General features: G+C 40.6%; 2 protein-coding genes and 1 non-coding gene across 8 annotated transcripts; 2 read left to right on the forward strand and 1 right to left on the reverse strand.

Annotated features, from left to right (window-relative positions):
* Window positions 1–3: 3 nt before the first annotated feature.
* On the forward strand, window positions 4–8,681 carry LOC5518697. 3 transcript variants are annotated; one of them, XM_048724701.1, is made up of 10 exons: window positions 4–1,501; window positions 1,940–2,009; window positions 2,728–2,808; window positions 3,357–3,450; window positions 4,023–4,250; window positions 4,915–5,832; window positions 6,040–6,174; window positions 6,543–6,753; window positions 7,493–7,570; window positions 8,001–8,681. In XM_048724701.1, the coding sequence occupies exons 1-10, from the start codon at window positions 824–826 to the stop codon at window positions 8,265–8,267; spliced, it is 2,760 nt and encodes a 919-aa protein (XP_048580658.1). In that variant the 5' UTR covers window positions 4–823; the 3' UTR covers window positions 8,268–8,681. The 3 variants fall into 3 exon arrangements, with proteins under 3 accessions (XP_048580658.1, XP_032219235.2, XP_048580659.1); XM_032363344.2 differs by having other exon boundaries at window positions 6,043–6,174; XM_048724702.1 differs by lacking the exon at window positions 8,001–8,681 and having other exon boundaries at window positions 7,443–7,527.
* Trnaa-agc lies at window positions 7,698–7,770 on the reverse strand. The gene has a single exon. It is a non-coding gene; the product is annotated as a tRNA-Ala (tRNA).
* A 1,451-nt stretch (window positions 8,682–10,132) lies between the features above and the next one.
* Window positions 10,133–20,012, forward strand: LOC5518698 (myb-related protein B). 4 transcript variants are annotated; one of them, XM_048725593.1, is made up of 16 exons: window positions 10,149–10,284; window positions 11,157–11,201; window positions 11,365–11,461; window positions 12,937–13,086; window positions 13,162–13,265; window positions 13,362–13,490; window positions 13,557–13,656; window positions 13,723–13,783; window positions 13,879–14,217; window positions 15,701–15,749; window positions 15,842–15,926; window positions 17,088–17,447; window positions 17,585–17,815; window positions 18,167–18,298; window positions 18,421–18,489; window positions 18,841–20,012. In XM_048725593.1, exons 1-16 carry the CDS (start codon window positions 10,262–10,264, stop codon window positions 18,976–18,978), a joined length of 2,112 nt encoding a protein of 703 aa, XP_048581550.1. In that variant the 5' UTR covers window positions 10,149–10,261; the 3' UTR covers window positions 18,979–20,012. The 4 variants fall into 4 exon arrangements, with proteins under 4 accessions (XP_048581551.1, XP_001638627.3, XP_048581550.1 ...); XM_032363426.2 differs by having other exon boundaries at window positions 10,150–10,284; window positions 13,741–13,783; XM_048725594.1 differs by lacking the exon at window positions 11,157–11,201 and having other exon boundaries at window positions 10,133–10,284.
* Window positions 20,013–20,031: the final 19 nt, after the last annotated feature.

A 20,031-nucleotide genomic window follows, 5' to 3' on the forward strand; every position in this document is an offset into this window, starting at 1 on the left:
GAAGCAATTGTCCGTGGAGGAAATGTCAATTAATAAAATAAAGGACAAAAACAGAAGCGAGATTTTGATGTAACCGCCCTGGAGAAGACTCAATTAAGTCCGAAACGTTGGCAAAATTTTGCTTCTGTTTGTGTCCTTCATTTTATTAGTTGTTGGGCAAGCAAACATGCAGTAAGTAACGGCAAGAAACTATAATACAACCAGACGTGAAAAGCGTGATTGGACCGAATTTTTTTATTTCCCAAGGAACCTTTTTTCACCCTTTGCAAATAAAGGGCTATTAAATTCGGTTTTTGAATTGGAACATTTTTTTTGTCTGAGCCCCATTCAAATTACCGGTCCCTTTATGTATTTATTTTTTTCCTTGTATTTTATATCGTAGAAGAGCGCAGTTAGAAATAAAAGCGCACAATTTCCACCCTCCAAGGTTTTTCCTCTTATGGCTAATTATTTATTTTAACTAATTCGTATAAGCGTATCTTCGGAACCACTTCGTTGTCGATGGGGACCTAAAAACTATGAAATAATACTCTTAAAATCTAAAGAGAATTACCAGTAATAACATCATGCTGAAAAGGTTATTATTCTATTGCTATTGCTATTGGAGACCCTTCATAACACTAAAACACCTGTATCTATCGAAAAAATAAATTTACATATTTCGCTAGCAGCCATGCGACTGTTTACAAGCAACGGTAAATGCGAGGTTTTAATGCATTTATAATATCGAAAAACCCTCGGATAGTCTGTTGAAGAAAGAATACCAAGCTTTGGGGGTCAGAATGTCATTCTGGGTACGAGCTAGTTATACGTGGAATCGACAATGACCATCGGGAAAATGAGCAAAGTGGGAAATCTCCCTCCGCCGGTTTTCAACAAACGACTTTTCAAGGCGCAAGCTGGAATCTTACTGTCTGAGGAGATTTTACGGATCTTACGCCGTTCGCCCCAAGAGGAGAGGAGTTTGAGCGAACTGAGCAAACTAAAAGCCGTTGTTAATGGACTAAAGGAGATTCACAAGGATTTACAATATATCAAAGACGCGTTGGGTTACGCTATAAACTACGAGAAAGTTGAATCAGGAAAAACAGTTACGAAGCAGCACTCAGAAAAAGTGCTCTCGTGTTACTATGTGCTGAGCGGCTCCGTAGAAGCACAGTATTCCATAGACTACGACGAGGAGGATATTCGCGGGAAAATAGCGGGAAAAGACGCGCAAGGGAATAGCATATGCGAGATCAATTATACACATGTAGCCGGTGACTATATGGGATTAGTATCGGCGGACGGGCCCCAGTACGACCTTCCTCCCCCGGACTCCATGAGGACCATCGAGACTTGTGAATTCATACGCATTGACAGGGAGACATTTCACAAGTCCGTGAAAAAGGTCCAGAACAGATATGTCCAGGAAATCGAAATGTTCCTGGAAGAATCTGAGATTCTAAGAAAGTTACCTGCGGAGGAGAGAGCTGTGCTTGTGCCTCTGATGGCGAAACAGGTGAGAGATTTGGTGAGACATCAGGAAAAAGTTTGCCGATGGCTTAAGGATAATTCAGTTTAAGCCAGTGTACTTTGTATTAGAGCTTTTTTTATGAAAGTCGAGACGCACGGTCATCGTTACCATGGCAACAGACAGCTCACGATGATATGCTTTTCCTAAAATCTTTAAACGTGCCTAAATTAAATATCTCAAAAGTGCATGCATTTTATAGAGCACATCTCAAAGCATTATAAAGTGATAAAATTTGAATCTTAATCAGGGCAGCCGTTTAAGATAGCTACCGTGTGTCTTGTTAATCAACAGATGATTTTTTTTATTTGATAAAGCTGGGTAAACGAAGTCCACATCACAAGTCACATTCAAACAAAATCATGAACTCTCGCTACTCTTTCAGTGGTGGGTATATTTTTTTATTTCATTCCATGTCTTTACCAGGAATACTCGGCTGGCAAGGTTATCATTAACCAGGGAGAAATACCAGAACACGTATTTTTTGTAGGTAAAGGTATGTATCAGTATTCTTTGTACTGTTCTTGTTCGTTAAAGTATGCATCTAGTTGTTGGTAAAATATTTTAATACAGCTAGGGTACTACGCGCGCACTCATTGGTTGAAAACAGTGCTATATATCCTCTCACGGGCCGCTCAGATGAGATACCAACAATTTGCGATGAAAAATGTTCTCAAAACTGTATAATGGATTTTGGATTGCTTGGACGGCCGTAGAGGAACTTATGGCTCATACGTTTCCGTACGGCCACTAACTAGGTCAAAGAGAGCTATGGGCAACCAAGTAAAAAAAAAACCTTATCGCTTTCGATAGAATAAAGAAATATGGGAATATGTTTGTCATCAATCTTGATTTTGATTCTATAACGACGGTGATACTGGTGGTGATGATGATAACACCGTGGTGTCGCTGATGTGGTGAGGACGATAACACGGTGGTGATGTTGGTGGTGTTGTTGTGGTAAACATGTCAGGGGTGTACAGGGTGAACGGGTGGAACTGGTGGGGGGGGGGGGGGGGTGCGCAAGGTGCGTGTGTAAGCTCTCTTGGGCGCCAAAAAGAGTTGAAGGATCGCCAAATACTTTTCTCCACATGATACCTCTGACTGCCTCCCCCCCCCCCCCCCCCCCCCCGTTCCCCCCAGGTAACCCTTATATGGTGGTAGTGGTGGTGATGATATCGATGATAATGACATCGCTGTTATTTGTTAAAAAGGCAGGTGCCATTTTTTCCGTCGAGTGTACATACAGGAAGCTAGGAGACAAGAGCTCGTCAAGTTGGGTCTCATAGAAAAAGGTACACATATCATTAGAGAATATGACATGGGCGCGCGGAGATAAGAGCTTGTCATGTTGGGTCTCATAGAAAAAGGTACACATATCAATAGAGGATATAACATGGGCGCGGGGAGATAAGAGCTTGTCATGTTGGGTCTCATAGAAAAAGGTACACATATCAATAGAGGATATAACATGGGCGCGGGGAGATAAGAGCTTGTCATGTTGGGTCTCATAGAAAAAGATACACATATCAATAGAGGAGATTACATGGGCACGCGGAGATATGAATTTTACCTTTGAGTGTTCAATTGATACCATCAAGTTTCATATTAGAGAAAACCTGGTATTTTTATCAATATCTATATAATAATACCTTTTATTACCAGAAAAGGTACGTAGCTAGGGGCCAGTCCTCCCCCACAACTCGAATCATATATCGTCCCTGCGCAAACCCCGTCCACTAACTCTAACTGCAATATGATCGAAAAAAGGAAGCTCCGTAAAGCAGGGACGTGAAAAAAATGGCTTGATGTTTGATGAATGTATAAGCTTGAACCTTTCTAGGAAGTTTCTTCGGAGAGTCCACCGTGCTTGGTGGTTCACCTTGCTTCTGTAGCGTGGCAAGCATCGGCCCTGTGACGTGCTACCTTGTGAACAAGTGAGTGCCAGTTAAAGGGGTAGAACCAAAATCAGAGCCGTAGCAGGTCACGTAAGATTGGGCGGGGGGGGGGCATAATACAGAAACATTAGGAAAATATTGGGGGGCACAGCCACGTTCCTACTGGTAATTTCCTTATAATTTTTTAAAATATTGGGGGGGGGCACATGCCCCCAGTGCCCCACCCCTTGTTACAGCCCTGAAAACAAATGCTAATGATAATATAGAAATCTATCAAAACACATCACAACAAATCACAAACCACCAGAAACACATGATACGGGCACTGCGTAGACATCAAGGAGGACATACAACCCCAAATGTTTGAGAGAGAAAAAAGAACAAATCATGTCTTGTATGTTTTTTAACATATCAAATAAAGTCTCAAACTTATGTTCTAACTCTCTTAAGAAACACCACCCCTACCCCTACCCCTATACATTTGATCCGCTCCTGAACAGCAGTATGAAACAATGCCATGAAAGAAGCATTGAGAAAATAAGTAACCCGGCTCTTGAGACATTTGTACAGAGACCAGTCCTATGATTTGTTAATGCTGTTTTTATCTCTAGATGGGCAATCAAGACAAACGAACGCATACTCAATCTGCTGCGAGATCATCAACACTTCTTCCACGAGGACGATATGATTAAACACTTCATCCGGGACAGTGACGTATGGCAAAGCTACAAGAGAAGCAAGGTGATCGAGTTGCTTGATGGTACGAACAAGCAGCACGTGGTGGTATGCACCGTGCCAGAGACGTTACACACCGCCGTCGAGTTTGGTGATGCTAGTAGGTACGGAACAACCACGCCCTAGAGGATAGACACCCTGACCTATGAATTGTACAGGGAAGGTGCGATGGCACAACAATGACCTAGCTAGGGTAGACAGCCTTACACGTATAGATTATACACTTGGAAAAGGGGGGTGGTGTTGCTAAAGGGTACAGCCACACCCTAGAGAACGGACACCCTTACACGTATATGAATTATACAATTAGGAGAGGGTGGTGCTTATAGGTACGGCACAGCCACACCCTAGAGGGCATACAACCTTACACATATGACTTATACAGGGAGGGTGCTATGGACCAACCACGCCCTTGAGAGCAGACACCCCCATTGGTATGAAGTATACACTTAGGCGAGGGTGGTGTTAATAGGTATGGTGCACAAACACGCGCTGAAAGGCCCTGGTTGGTGCTAACGCAACCCACCTCTCAACAATCAGATATAACAATCAGGAAACAACTAGGAGTCACACCATGCTAAACGGCGTGGTTATTCTTTAAGGTTAAACCATTGCAACCACGCATAACATGAGGAGGTTCACAGTGATACTGTTGCTGACCTGTCAAACATACGGTATGGCGAGGCTGTTCTAAGTACGGGTAAACCGTTCAAGATAAAGCCATTTCAATGACCGCTGTTAACCTTGTCTTTCGATCACCATCCGCAGACGTTACTCCAGCCATTCTACTAACGAGCGTGAGCCTGGAGAACCAAAGAAAAAAGAACCACTATTCATCACACCTCGATCTCGCAGGCGCTCATCTGCTTTTCTCCAAAGCAATGCCGCGGCTGTTGTCAAGGCTGTTCTGTTGCTAAGGCGAAACACAGGCTCAGAGGAGCCAAGAGTTCCGTCATCGAACGCTGAGTCATCTCCTGTGACTACAACAAGAGGGGAGATGGAAACAAAGATAAAGCCGATGAGTGCTCCTGGAAGGTGCCGAGGGGCTCCGAAATCCTTACGCGATGCATCGAATTCTCCTACTAGAAATCGATCAAGAAACAGAGGGGGGAGACCCAAGACGAAAACTAACAATCAACGGAGCCCGAGTGGGGAACGTGCTTCAAGTTCTGTTAAGAAGAAACAGGCAATTACAAAACATGGTAAAGACGAGAAGAAAGTAAAAGATGAAAAGCCTAAAACAGTGCCGAATAATAAAGCCCCAGAATATCAATCAGAGGCAGTCGATAAGCATTCGACTCCTCCGCGCGGCACCGAGATGATTGTGACTTCGAATCGAAACTTCATCCTCAAAGAGGTAATCAACACAGGTTTGCCTGGGAAGAGAGTCTATTCTGCCGGCTATCAGAGGTTCGACAAAAGCATGTTCGACATCCTGGACAAATCTGAGCCAAGCCCATCAGGCCCTAGCCCGTGGACGATCTCCTTAGCTGCTAATCGATGGATGTCGTCTGTGCGAAAAAAGCGTGCCATGGTTCGGAGTATGAGTGATAGGAGATCCTCCTCGCCGTCACCCACTCCTATTATTGTCATCGAGGAGTACGTGGCGACGAGCGACTCTAATGTCGACGATGAGGGGATGGCTCGACCTTCCTCGGGAAAGACAGACGACAGAGCCGCCTCAAGGTATAAAGACCCGAGACCGGGTCGTCATTAGATTTGAAATTTTACAAAGGACATATGGCAGAAGTTGGCATTTCCTCACTCACCCTGAAGAAATTACTACCTCCACCCCCCCCTCCCCTCCAGACAAATATATCTAGCCATGGAGATCAGAATATAGTAATAAGACCTCTCTCTCTTTTTTCTTTCTCCTCTACCCTTTTTTATAAGTAGCAGAAGTCCCAGTCCAAGTACCCGTCGAATCAGTCACACGCCGTCACCAGTGCTAACGGAACTACCGGAAGAAAACGAAGACGAGGTTTTAGAATACGAAAAGTACGAGGCTGGAAAAGCCATTCCTGAAAAGTACGTGGACAACTCTAGTTTAAGTAGTCATCATTGTAAAAACTAGACAAAGTCCCATTTGGCCATTGGCCAATCAAATTTTTATCCAAAAGAAATATACATTTTTGACATGCAATTACTTAAAACGAACAATGCCTTGGGGTTTTCAGAAAGTAACAGAAATAGTGTATAATTCGCTGCTTTTACACTGCTTTTTTCTATTATAAACACCTTCATGATTATTACACATTCCTAAAAGTCAATATATCAGAATAACACGTGTGGATTCGCGCGTGTTGACTTCCGTGTAAATCCCGTGTTGACTTCCTTGTGCTTTTGTGTTGACTTGTGTGGATTTGCGTGTTTACTTGCGTGTATTCGCCTTCTAGGTGGCACACACCTATCCACGAGGCACGGGACCAATCACTCGCTCATCTCGAGCGTGTCAAGCAGGAACTCGAGGCCATCACGCGCGACCGTGAAATACTCCACAGACAAATAGCGGCCAGCGGTATGACTAGGGACGAGCATGCGCAGAATGACGTGGCACTGGACAGCATTGATCATACGCAGGAAACCACTGTCCAGGCTACTACAGAGGTAAAGCGCAAATTGATGCTGTCTTTTTCTGAAAAAGAGAATAATACATTTCTGCCGATGGAATGTAATGATAGAGGCAGAAATGTTTATTTTGACGGCATGTGAATAACACGTGGGAATGTGAAGAGAGTGCAGTATGGGTATGAGTATATAAGGGGAGACATAGCGCGCTAGTGTCACTCTAGCCAGCTCCTCTGTTTAAGCCATATTGACTTTCGCTAACTTTTTCTTCGGCTCTTAAGCCCCGAGAGCACGCAATGCTGAGCATTTGTTCGGGTAACACGGTCCAGAGTTTTTCCAACAGGGTTTTTATCTCTGGTTTACTTGTCCGGCTCAGTATTAACTTCTTTTAATTATATATGAGGTGATTATAATATTTCACTTTTTCAGATTGTAATTGTATTGGACATTCAGCAGTGTTTACTGCTTGTCAGATTGTTCTGCATTGTAATGGTCATTCAGCAGTGATAACTGCTGGGCGCTGGCTACATATCCAAAATAAACAGTTCTCCTGAACTGTGTTTGTTGTAAAGTGTTATGAAATCGAGGCAAAATTGGTGTCCGTTTGTGTCCTCCTCTTACAAAAATGTTAGAGTGCTGTACTCAAAGCGGGTGTCTGAAAAGGTCCTCATAAGTACAAAATTATTCATACTTTATTAGTTGCACTTATTAAAAAAATTCTTTTCCAGGGCCTTAACTCTGTGCTCTAGCTAAGCTAGCACTGTGTTGCATTTCGCAGGAAAGCAAATCGTCCACAAGAAAGCACAGCCCGCAGAAAAATCGCAAACTCTCATATCCAGCTCGCACGCTTTCGTCCGTAAGTAACAGAAACAGTTGTTTGGGGTAGTAGAAAGTTACAATTTCAGACAACACCCCGCGAAGCTAACTTCTACTGTATGAGAATTTCACTGAAAAAGAATTTTTGTAGAAGAAAATTTTGGCCGTGGAGAACCCGGGTATCGATCCCGGTACCTCCCGCATGCTAAGCGGGCGCTCTACCATTTGAGCTAGTCCCCCGACTGGTATAAAATGTGGTTTAAAAAATTAATCTGATCTCTATAATTTGATTTCTGTTGGATTCCTAGCACACCCTCTTTTCCTTTCGCTGCATTATAATAATTTTATCACCAAAATGAATACCATTATATCCACTATGCCATTGCATAAGTATTACGTCTTCACGTCTGTATTCAGTCTTTACGGCATTTTCCACGCCACTTTCACTTCAACTGAGTTCTTTATTCCAGGGCAGCGACAAAAAAACGAGTGGTTCTCATCGGATGAGTTTGGGGTCAAGCCATGCGCCGGCGCTGTCGTCTGACACCAGCCACGCACGATTAATGCGCATGCGCACTCTTGACGGATGTTACCTGGAAGGCATAGGGGCCCGAAGCTCCCTTTATAGCAGTAGATTGATGAACAATGAAAGAATCAACGACAAGAGTTCAGTTTCAGCTGTGACGAGAAACGAGCGAAGGCGTCTCCTCCTACTCGATAAGCTTGGGCTAAGATGACAACTAACAACAACTTTCTACCAAATTTGATGGGCTTTAGTGTTCCAATTATTACTAAAATAAATGCCATGAGGAGGGGGGGTGTAAGGGGGGGGGGGGTGCGAACCCGCAAAATCGCACCGAAAAAAAACGCACAGAAACCACTCAGAAAAACGCCAACAACCGGAAAACCGTCAAAATAAGTCAATAACAGTAAACCGCGCAGTCTAGAGTAACCACAATACCGCGGAATAAAATACGTAAAACCGCGCCAGATTTAAGGCAAAACCACCGCAAACCCGCACGTATCCCTCCATTAGTAACAATAAGATACTGGGGCTCACCGAAACAATTAAATATGGCTGACGCTTTAGTAGATCTTGAAGTAAATTAGCTTTGCAATGTTTGGTTTTGTAATAAAAATTGTTCAGATAATTTGTTATATGTAGCTGAAGGGGAGTGGAGGGGGGGGACGAGAGGGTGGGAGTAGAGTGAAGGGGGGGGGCTGACGATGTGCAATTAACCCGAATCTCTAGCCTGATTAGCATTCCAGGCGTCCCAAACAGTCTTAGGGTTCTATAGGGGTGTATCCCTCCCCCTCTAAGGCCCCCGTACCCAGGATTTTTCTTGGGGGGGGGGGGGGGGGGGTGGGGGGGGTGCGACATCCGAAAAAAATGGACCTAATTTTCCTGAAGGGGGGGAGGGGGGGTGGAGGGAGCGAGTTTCTGATAAAAATCTGACCACCCCCGAAAGTGCCTTTGCACTATCTCCCACGGGACGTTTATTGTCGGATTTGGCTGCAAAAAAGTCTAACTTATGGATTGATGACATACTAGCTTATGCTTTATAATTTTGTTTATAAACGGGGGCTCATAAGTAGGGGCAATCAACTTCCCCATGTTCTGGTACTATATAGGTGTCACGGCGTTTCCTAGGATCAGGCTATTTTTAGACACACGGATGAGCCAATCAGATTCAACCTTTGTGTTGACGTTTTGGCTGAGCTCAACTGCACGCGCAGTCTCAGACAAAAAGCTATGTTCTCTCTTCGGTACTTTAACTTTTTGTTGCTCTCGTCTTTAATATGAATCCAACCCTACCTATGACTTTGAATTCTAGCTTGCAATTCTTTTGGTAAACAAACAAAACCGATGGATGATAGATAAAAATATATTCTTCCTAACTGTAATTTGCGCGTGCAGCCTCACGTCACTCGCGCGCGCGACCAACGTCAAAGTAGCTGATTGGCCAGTTCGTGCGCGCGCGTCTAAAAATAGCCTGATCCTAGGAAACGCAGTGACATTTATAATACAGATGATTGCCCCTACTTATGATCCCCTGATACTACAGATGATTGCCCCTACTTATGAGCCCCTGCTATAAATATAGCACGTGTATTGAACACACCGAAAGTGGACTTTCGGCCGTTGTAGGGAGGGGGGGGGGGGGGGGGGGGGTGCCGGGTACGGGCCTGCCTCTCTCCACCCCCCTCCCTACTCCCTCCCAAACACACACCCTTTTCAGCCATGTTCACTGAAACCATGAACGCTAAAAACGTAAGAGCATGCTCCCTTTGACCGGCTAAAAGCTCTTTTTTTAGTCTTGGCCCTTTTATCCCTATTTTTATTTATTTCGATTAGAATAAAAAGCAAAAATAATCTTTTGAATTACCTTTAATTACACAAGAAAGGTAATAATTATTATTCTCTCAGGTGTTAGTTTTCTTTCTTACTTTTTCCCTGAATTTTACATTTTAGTTTGTGCGCCTTTATTTTGGCGCAAAAGTTATGGTCTAAACAAAAGGTTTCTGTCATGCGTGGCTAAACAGAGGTTTTGAATTTCACTAAACCAATCAAAAGCAACATGACGTCGCCTCTAGCCAATCAGCAAGCAGTTTCTTGGCGGAAGATTTGAAGTGTCAATGCGCGATCAACTATAACTCGGACAATAAATCGTGCAGGAGATTGCGGAGAAGTGGCGCGCATTTGGTTTTTTTTGCTTTAAAAGACTTCTTGATGGCAGCCTCCTTCCTATACTGGTAAGCTTATACAATATATGGATAAATATTAGAAATTCCAGATGGTTTTAAAAGTAATTTTAGCGATCAGCACGTCAAAATGACGCGTATCTGCTTTCGCCTCGACTTCCCCGCCATTTTGGCATTTAGTGAAATTCATGCTCAAATCCAAGGGCAAATAAACAACTGGAGGGGAAGATTTTCACTCTTAGTGACAAGGAACTAACTTATTTTATACTGAACTGCCTTAAATTAGCAGATCTATAGGCACGACAACTCAGGTTCGCTTTTACAAAGTCGATCCACGAGTGTGTTGTATCAAATATCTCGCGCCATCAATTTCTTGTCCTTTGGAGTAGTAAAAAGCTTTGCTTTCTCACTGTGCTACCAATTAACTGTTTATACCCTACCCTAGGCTATCTTAGGCTTCCATAGAGTTCCCTTATGGTATTTTAGACTCGATCGGAGTAAACAATTATTTATCTTTGATTATTATAAGCGCCAAGCACACACGGCTGAGCGTGTTATGACGAATCGTATGGCTTTGTTACCAAGTGCCCAGACTAACCCAACTCGATCGCTGCCGTTTGATACAGAACCACTTATTGACTTGATTTGGCCTTGAATAATATTTATTAAGGCCATTATTCTTAGAGATTGTGGTTTTCATTTTGCTGAAGGTTTTCATGTACAGGATTTGTTGTTTCCCTGTGGTGCGAAAGCATCGAAATGAACATCCGGGGATATGAGTGCGCTAACACGTGCATACGCTCTTATGCGTCGCTTCTCGCGTCTGATGTGATAGTTTTATTTCACGACGCACAATTGTAATCATTTGGAATCAATTTTTCCATATTCAGAGTGTTCTTATAATGCGATTTTGCTCTTCGCAGCACTATGTTGCTTTTGCTTAAGGCAGCGGAATCCGTAGCAGCTCGGTAAGAAAAAAAGATATCTGCCTAAATTTGTGTCTCTTTTGCGGAGAAGCTAAATCAGAGATCGTACCTACCTCCTCGGATCATGGGGTCATTGAAAATCTTGTCCCTCTGGGTCCAGCGATTTCAGAGTTAATTGGTGCTGAACAATTTTCTCTTTTATCAGTGACTACAACCTTCAAGCAGAAAGCGACAGCAGTGATGGACAAAGATCGTACCGAAAGAAAAAGAAAATCAACAAAGGACGTTGGACGAAAGAGGAGGTAACCTTAGCTATCACAAGCAACCAAACCGTTAGCGTTGAAGGCATTTTGCATAACTCAATATTGCTTTATAGAGCAAGATCTTCTTCTCCCTTTAGCGAAGCTGCTCACAAACATTCATTTACTAAAAAGGGATTGTTTGTAGGTTGCTGGGCCGTGCGCGCTTGTGTTTTTCAGGGCGCATTTTGTTGTTTAGCGATTGAGCCATCAACGAAGCGTAACAACACGATTATTTTAAATTTCTCATTAAAGTACCTTCCTAGCTTATTTGACCCTATTATGCTATCGATCGGAGTGGTTTTTCTCTATGGCTTGACTTACTTCGCAAGTAAAGCAAGTAACTGCTCAGTTAAGCTTGTTGGAGCTCAGACAGGTATCGAATACGGTGTCTCATCGAGATTCATATTTGAATCTCGAATGTCCGTTGAACGAGTCGTATTACTATATTTAGCCTAGTGCGCAAAGACCCAACTATCGCCAAAATCTACTGATATAGGTGCGCAAATAAAATAGGGATCTTTGCAAATCGATCAGTGGTTTGAATACATAAAATTAAGGGGCTTTAAAACAGGCACGCGTCATCTACAGTAAAGTACAAAATCCAAAATGAGTGCAAATTTATGGAATTCGCCAGAATACAATAACTGGTGTTGTGTTCCAAACGCGTGAGGCTTGACACTGAAAATTTAAAATTCCATGCCCGTCCTTTAACCCTACTACAGTATCCATAATACCTATGTATGTAATATATAAGTGTTTTCTTGGCTCCATTCCTTTGTTTTTAATTTTTTTTCTGTTTGTTTGAGAGTTTTCAACGATTTGTTGGTATTTGCATATATTATGACTATCAGAGGCCCGGGGTTAATTTAGTTTTTCTTAATTTTTTTTATAAGGAGAAAAAAGGTTCACCATTCCTGGTCCAGGTTATTTTGGTTATGGATTAGTGTTGTAAAATGTAGATTTTTAAATTCCTGATATCAGTGAAGCAGATCCAATATGGCCTGTTTTGGATAGTCAGCCCATCGAATGCCCTCATTTCCATAAATTAATTCGCTTTAGTTTGTTTTGGATCAAATTTGAGAATGTAGATCTAGTATAAGTAGATATAGTATAACCAAGCTTGTTCATTCTTCAAAGAAAGATAAAACTTAGACAGAATTAACAGAGTTGTAAAAAAACATAGATGCTCATACTTTTTTTTTTAAGTAAAGAACTAAGGATTGTTGTCCATTTATGTGATGGGATTCAAACAAGAATCATATGTAACTTTAATAAGAAGAAAAATGGATAAAAAAGTCAAGAGAACAGAAATAAAACTTTTTAGTTGAGTAACGTTAAAAGGAAACTAGAATGTGGCTAAAATCAACTTTAGTTAGAGCTACTGCAAAAAGCTCACTTGTCTCTGGTTTATCAGGGTGGTCCTCTTACGCTTCAAGATCAGGATAATTATTTTCTTTGTTTATTTATTTAAATAGGATGAAAAGCTGAAAGATCTTGCCTGTGAACTTGGTCCAAACTGGAAAGAAGTAGCCAGTCATTTTCCTGATCGTACTGATGTCCAGTGCCAGCAGCGGTGGCACAAGGTCTTAAATCCAGAGCTTATAAAAGGACCCTGGACCAAAGAGGTACTGTCTGTACACATACCAAAATGGCTTTTTGTGTTGTGGTTCCTAATTTGTGCTTTTATTTCGTCATGACAGGAAGATGAAAAAGTAGTTGAGCTGGTAAATAAATATGGTCCGAAGAAATGGTCACTCATAGCACAACACCTCAAAGGTCGTATTGGCAAGCAATGTAGAGAAAGGTTTGTTATAGTTATATATACACTTTAGATGTCGACTAAACAAACTAATTAATGATATTTTAAGGATACTAAAAATTGGCCTTTACTTCTTTTTAGGTGGCATAACCATTTGAATCCTCATATTAGCAAAAGTTCTTGGACTGAGGAAGAAGACAAGCTAATCTATGAGGCTCACAAGAAAATGGGAAATAAATGGGCAGAGATTGCTAAACTGTTACCTGGGAGGTAATTTAAATAATTTTGATTTATGTGATTTTAGGGATTAACTGATATTCATTTGGTGCTCTTCAGAACTGATAATGCTATCAAAAACCATTGGAATTCCACCATGAGAAGACGGGTTGAGACACTTGGCTATGAGCATTACAGAAAAAATAGATATGTGTCATCGGTAAGAAATTAGTTTTATTGAAGACTTTTTAGTACTCTTTTGATGCTAAAGTTTATTATTGATCAGAAATTCTTTATATTGCAGCACGAAAAAGCAAGACATGGGAGGCCACCGTCTGCAAAGAAAGGTAACTTTTTTTCTTTTTTATTCACCTATAATTACCCACCTATTTGATAGCAAAGTCTCCCTGACTAATCTCACCTTATTTGCTGTTATTTTTAGAGAGGAGTAAAAGCAGTTCTGGTGACTTTGAAGCTGCATACAGATGCAGACAATCGTCTGAATTACCTACTGAGGTTGTCCTTCCTCCGTCTACGGCAGTCGTCCAGGTGTTGTCTGAGGGGGTGTCTGTGACAGACCCATCTAAAAACTTGACCAAGATAAAGCTTGAGTCAAAAAAGAGAAAGGATGTACCTGGGTTGACTTCACCTTTCAGGAGCTACATCATGTCAGAAAGACTAATGGAATCAGATCCATCCACATGGGGTGACATGAGTACATTTGAAAATGGTGGTATCCCAGTGAAGACCCTGAGCAAACTCACCTCTCCAGGAGCCAAAGGTAACCTTTTTTTTTCTTTTAAAGGGGCAAAATTTAAGTAAATATGACTGTTTATAACAAAAAAAGTATAATATTTTTCTGTCTACCCCCTTCAAGTTTGATTAGCAGAGAGGAAGCAATTTTCTCTGAAATTTTATGCAATTTCAAAGTTTTAATAAACATGAAGCCTATACCAAAGCTTGAAAATACTATTTATTTTAAATACCATTTTTAAAACTATTTTCATCTACCAAAAGAGCATAAGATAAGAGAGGGACACTTTGGTATTACCCGTGCGCCATGTCGATTCCTAATCCATCCTTTAATAACCACCACCCCACCACTGCGCGTGAGCATTTTTACTCACCCTACCCCCGCGCTTTGGCATTTACATCTTGTTGTTTGCCGCTATTTTGTGACATGAAACTGAAAAAAAAAAACACCCTATTTGCACAAATACCATCGAAAATGTCATTCTAGCGTCAAGGATACGGGCAGTTGCAGTTTATTAAGGGGATGTAGTACTTCGAGGATTACAAGATTTTCAAAACGAGACTTCATTCAAAATCAAGCGTGTAAAACCTTGTGCTTCAATCACCGTTTTTGCTCTAACTTGCTGCTTCTCCGTGGTTTCTCAACATTCATCTGTCTTCCTAATGGTCTAACAAAATCTGTAAGTTAGAAGTTAGATATAAAATTGATTTACCTGTGAATATTCCGGTGAATTGAGAAGGAATCCAAGAAAAATACATTTCATAAAACTGTCCTTGTAGCGAGGGAATGCATTTTTGTGATGATCAAAGCCAGCAAGCTTAAGTATCTGAGCTTTTATAAAAGTGAATAAAGAGGGAGATACTACTGTACTTTTCTGATGTTGTTATTTTTATATGTTATATTATGTTGTTATTATACAAGCTGGAGTCTGGATTTGAATAAAACGCAGTGTCACAGCCATTTTATCGCTCGTTGTTTTTTTCTTTCTCACTTGACTTTGCCGCTCAGACAAACAAAACAGTCAAACTATTCAGGGATTTAGCTTTCTGTGAGTATATTTGCCAATCTTGGTAACTTAAGCTAGACTTGTTTTCTTCTTCCGAGTTATTGTACATGATCTCTTTTCATTCCTTTCGAGTTGGCAAAACAACAACACGCAACCCGCGGGGGAGAAGAACAAAATGAAAGGAGCAAATCCTCACACGCAGTGGTGGGGTGGTGGTTACTAAAAATAGCCAGATTCGGAATCAACATGGCGCGCGGGTAATACCAAAGTTTCCCTCTCTTATCTTATGCTCTCTTGCATCTACTCAATGTGAGTTTAAACCACATATCACATTTATCTATAAGTTAAAAACTGGTTATCCAGTTTCACTTTTAAACCCCCTTTTAAACTGTGCAAGTGCCCTTGAGTTCCAAAACTCACCTCACATGTATGAAATGGGGGGATAGATTGTTGTTTTATTAGACAACTACAGTAAACTAAAATCAGTGCTTTTCCTTATTGTAGAATACAGATTTGATGGAAATTCATTGGCTGGACTTCAGACCCATGTAGGGTAAGTGTCATGGTGAATGATTACAATGGTCATAGTTTTGGGGGTATTGGTATAATGTGACTTTTAATCTAACTATACTTGACTTTATGTAGATCCTTGATCCCAATCACATCCCCAGTGATGCAGAACCGTTTTAGTACTCCTCCTACTATCCTAAGGAGAGGAAAGAAAAGGAAGGTAATTGATCTTAGAAGTAAAGCTATATTTTAGATGTGCTAATAGACCATTCCAGCCATAAGCATGTGTGTGTACTCACCATGGGAACCTACCTCAACTACCGGCATGCAGCGCACACTTTGTTTGATGTAAGCTTAAAAAAGCACACGCTGCATTCTATGGTTATTCGCACGTAAACTTGTAGCTGGAATGGCCTATTCATTAAAAGGTGCTAAGGCATGTAACATGAACAAATACTACCGAATCACTAAACTTTTAGCACCCCGGAAATATCACTCCATCCTTTTATTATTTTTTTGGTGAACTGACATGGCCATTTGGAACACCACAAAACGTCATGTGACATTCATTTTGATATGGGGTAGGTAGGCTTATAGGACCAGTTCCCGGAAACGTCACCCCCTTTTTGGCTCATTCTTTCACAATTTTAAAACTCTTAGTAGTCACAGACAGGAGCACATTTTCTGAATCATCGTGTTGTCTTATTAGTTCTTGGAGATCGTCGTCTGCATTAGGGAGTTTCCCATGACAGCTTTTCAACCTTTTTGCCATTGGTGCTGATTACTCGGAATTCCTTCTCTTTCCTTCTGCATCGTTGAGGCAGTGAGTGAAGTTATCAGAATGAGCGGCTGCCTCCGTGTAGGGTGAATTTTCAAAATCTGAAAACATTGGTGGTTTCGTCTTTGATACCAGAGCTTCTTTAAGTGGTTGCTCCAGGTCCATCCCTTTCACAGTGAAATAAGTTGTGTATAACGCCCGCTTCTAAGTTTACGTAACAATCTTTGTTGTCTAGATAACGAAAACGAATTTGATCCGGACTCACATGTTGGAAAGTGTTTGTAACATCTTTAACTCTACTGGCAAACATAAAGAATGTCATACTTTCGAAAGAAACAAATAGCATGCCTAATTTTTGGAACTCTGTTCCATAGAACACTCAGTCAATACGCCATGATCGAGAATGCCTCAAAAGAAAGAAGCCAATGTCATGTGATGTTTAGAGGTGCTCCAAAGTCACGGGAGCTAACCAAAAATTCAGAAGGAACAATCAATATTTCGGGGGTGCTACACTTTATTGGTTTCGGTAATAAAAGCACTGTTTTGGACAATTACCATGATAATCTTTTCAGTGACAGTGTTTACACACTTTTTTACTTCTAGGCAATGGATAATCCAGATACAACAACTGGGGATTTGCTATCTTCCACTGTCGAACTTCCAAAGCACGTTTTCCAAAGTCCCAAAGGAGATACACCCATCAAAAGCCTGCCATTCTCACCATCTCAATTTCTCAACTCTCCAGTAGCAGGAGGCAAAGTCATCACCTCAACACCAGCCAACCATAGCAAGGCTGAGGCAGGAAACTCCACCTTGAATACTCCCAGTAAAAGTGACACAAACAATAATGATAGTAATTACAGGACACCACGCATCAGACGGTCTTTGCTACATATGTCACCAAGGACGCCAACACCATTCAAGAATGCACTCAAGATCCTGAATGAGACAAAACTTGCCCATGTAAGCATTATTCCAATTCACATTTTACTGTTAGAGAACATTTCTATATTGTATCAAATAATGTAAATTCTGTGCTGTTTGTTTCCTTTTGAAGTAGACATAGCTGATTTTATTATATTTTTTGCTTTATTATTTAGACACCTGCTCATTTTGATGAGGATTTCAATGAAATAATCAAGAGAGAAGAAGAAGAGAGTGGAGTTCAGATATCATATGAAGAAAACAAAGACAGCCCAGCACGCAAAGTCCGTACTTCACTTGGAGATTCCTTTGATAAGATTGAAAAATCACCTGTCATCATTGGTCCAAAAGAGGAGGATGAGGCTAACCATGCAGATATTTCAAGTTCCACTGCAAGCAGTATGCTGGTGAGTGATTTGTAATCAAGAACTTGAATATTTGGTATTCAGCTTAGAAACTGGTGTAGTGTAAAAATGATGTAGACTTTGGAAAATGTTGGCTCTTCAATGCTCTTTTTGTATCCCCATAAAGATAGGATGTTGCATGTACTGTAAGGTAACACAGCTCTTAACAAAAAAATCGGCAGGGTTGCACTTGCTTGTTTAAGGTAGCTACAAATGCTGGTTGTTTAGCAACTAATAAATTTTCAGACATATATTTTTTTTTTCAATGCTGGATATGAACATTACTAATACAAATGTTAAGTTTGAGTCCAAAGCTAAGCCCCCAAAGCTAATCAATTTTTTTTTCAATTCAAGGAGGATTCTGGTGCTGTTACATCATCACTTCTATTGTCACCTCCAACCTCTTCCATTGTAAAGCCAAGTCAAGTGTTTGGGAAACAGGATCCATTTGTCACTCCCAGTACAACTCTTAACAGTGAGATATCGGTAATGGATCATTTGGTCTTTAACCTTTTTACTGTATTACCTTGTTTTGACTTACCTATGTTTATATTTTTCTTATAATTTTTGTATGAAGATTTATAAGTGTTTGTTGCCCAAATATTTAGAAGCATCGCACAAAGAACCACCCAATGAGACTACTGAGATTTCAAGAAACCCCAAGAAAGCGATCAACAGTAAGTCAGGGCTTTTATTAACTTTCAGAGTAGGCGGTGGAAATTGATAAGCAGGGGTTGGAAGTCTTTTTACATTTTTAGTTCAAATAAAACTTGAGACAACATTAAAATAAGTAGCCTGCGCTCGGTGGAAAATAAATGGTGGTTCCGCAGGCCACCAGGGCCTGATAAACCCCTATAAGTAGTACATGATTTCATGCTGCACTCACTTCCATATGGAAATACATCTATTCAGTGGGGTATCGCATCACTATGTTGCTTAGATGCTACAAGAGGATATTATTTACGGGTCAGCGGCTACATATAGGCTAATTGCATTGTATCATTATTTATTTTTTATTTTTAATCTAGATGGACACTTCTTGGGAGCAAGTTGTCTGTGGTAAAACCCCAGATCAGCAATATCTTACAGAACAAGCTAAAGATTTCATCGCCAACTACAGACCAGCCGCCAGAACCTTGCAGTTTAACACCCTTACCGTGGTTTAGCGCAAATACCAATATCTATTAGCATACTAATAGCTGTATCATACATCATACAGGATGTATCATCCTGACTTATTTTTATCAAAAAATGTGAAAAAAATCTAACAAATATTTTCTACATTTTTGTGTAATCTCGTGCATAAAATCAGAACCATCAGCATTGTATTTCACATAACAAGGCAACACACATAACACTGGTGATATTTTTATAGCTTTGAAGATTATGTGGTAATTACCTGATTGGTACTAGTCGCCAGATACATTAGTTTGACTTTATGAATGCCAAAATGCAGCATCAAGAATAATCTGGCAGTACCTGGATTTAAAGCACAATTATGTGAGCTGTTCGGAAGCTGGACTTCCTTTAGTTTTAACGTAATCTAAGGATAGAAGAATGCTAAAAGAATGGCTTTCTCTTTGTCTTACACTCATTCAGTACTGCTGGCTAAAATACACAATTAATAAATCACCACCTAGTTAGAGTTGGGTTTATAAACTTTTTTTACTGGTAAGTTATTTTGTATATTGTATTTACAGTTGATCTAGTTCACATTTCAAGTAGTAATGCTTTGTTTCTCAAATTATCTAAGCCAATAAGTGTTGTCTTCTTTTAATACATTCTTTTTGGTATTAGTGTAGGTGGTATATCAATATAGTCTGCACAAATGCTTGGTGAATAACTGCCATGGAGGGGATTAGAAAGAAATACATGAAGTCATCAATTCAATCTTCAAGGATTTACACTAAAGGCATCTTTCGATTCTACAAAAAGCGTAGTAGAGGTAGGTTCGATTTCTAGTCTTTAAAGGGTGCTTTGGAACCAAAACCGCTGGAAATCGAGCCTACATGCATTGTGAGGTTGGGAAATGAGAGTAGATAAACTGTATTTCTAGGAGAAAGGTGCAAAAAGTGTGTAGAAAAGGTTTTGCAGAGATTACTCTGTGTGAAATAGAACAAGATCCTGAAAAATGGATTTTTATACAAAATTTTGTAAATATAAAAATTCTTATATTGTCATTAAACTATTGAGTATGTCATTTTGTATGAGTTCTGTTT

This window comes from Nematostella vectensis, chromosome 3 (assembly GCF_932526225.1).
Source record: "Nematostella vectensis chromosome 3, jaNemVect1.1, whole genome shotgun sequence".
Lineage (NCBI taxonomy): Eukaryota > Metazoa > Cnidaria > Anthozoa > Actiniaria > Edwardsiidae > Nematostella > Nematostella vectensis.

Excerpts from the sequence above, each read along its gene's own strand:
- LOC5518697 (XM_048724701.1), top strand. The coding sequence starts at position 824 with ATGACCATCGGGAAAATGAGCAAAGTGGGAAATCTCCCTCCGCCGGTT. Across the intron at positions 2,010-2,727 it reads CGTATTTTTTGTAGGTAAAG|GCAGGTGCCATTTTTTCCGT; the intron begins GTATGTATCAGT and ends TTTGTTAAAAAG. Across the intron at positions 3,451-4,022 it reads ACGTGCTACCTTGTGAACAA|ATGGGCAATCAAGACAAACG; the intron begins GTGAGTGCCAGT and ends TTTTATCTCTAG.
- LOC5518698 (XM_048725593.1), top strand. The coding sequence starts at position 10,262 with ATGGCAGCCTCCTTCCTATACTG. Across the intron at positions 13,087-13,161 it reads AAGGACCCTGGACCAAAGAG|GAAGATGAAAAAGTAGTTGA; the intron begins GTACTGTCTGTA and ends TCGTCATGACAG. Across the intron at positions 17,448-17,584 it reads ATGAGACAAAACTTGCCCAT|ACACCTGCTCATTTTGATGA; the intron begins GTAAGCATTATT and ends TTTATTATTTAG.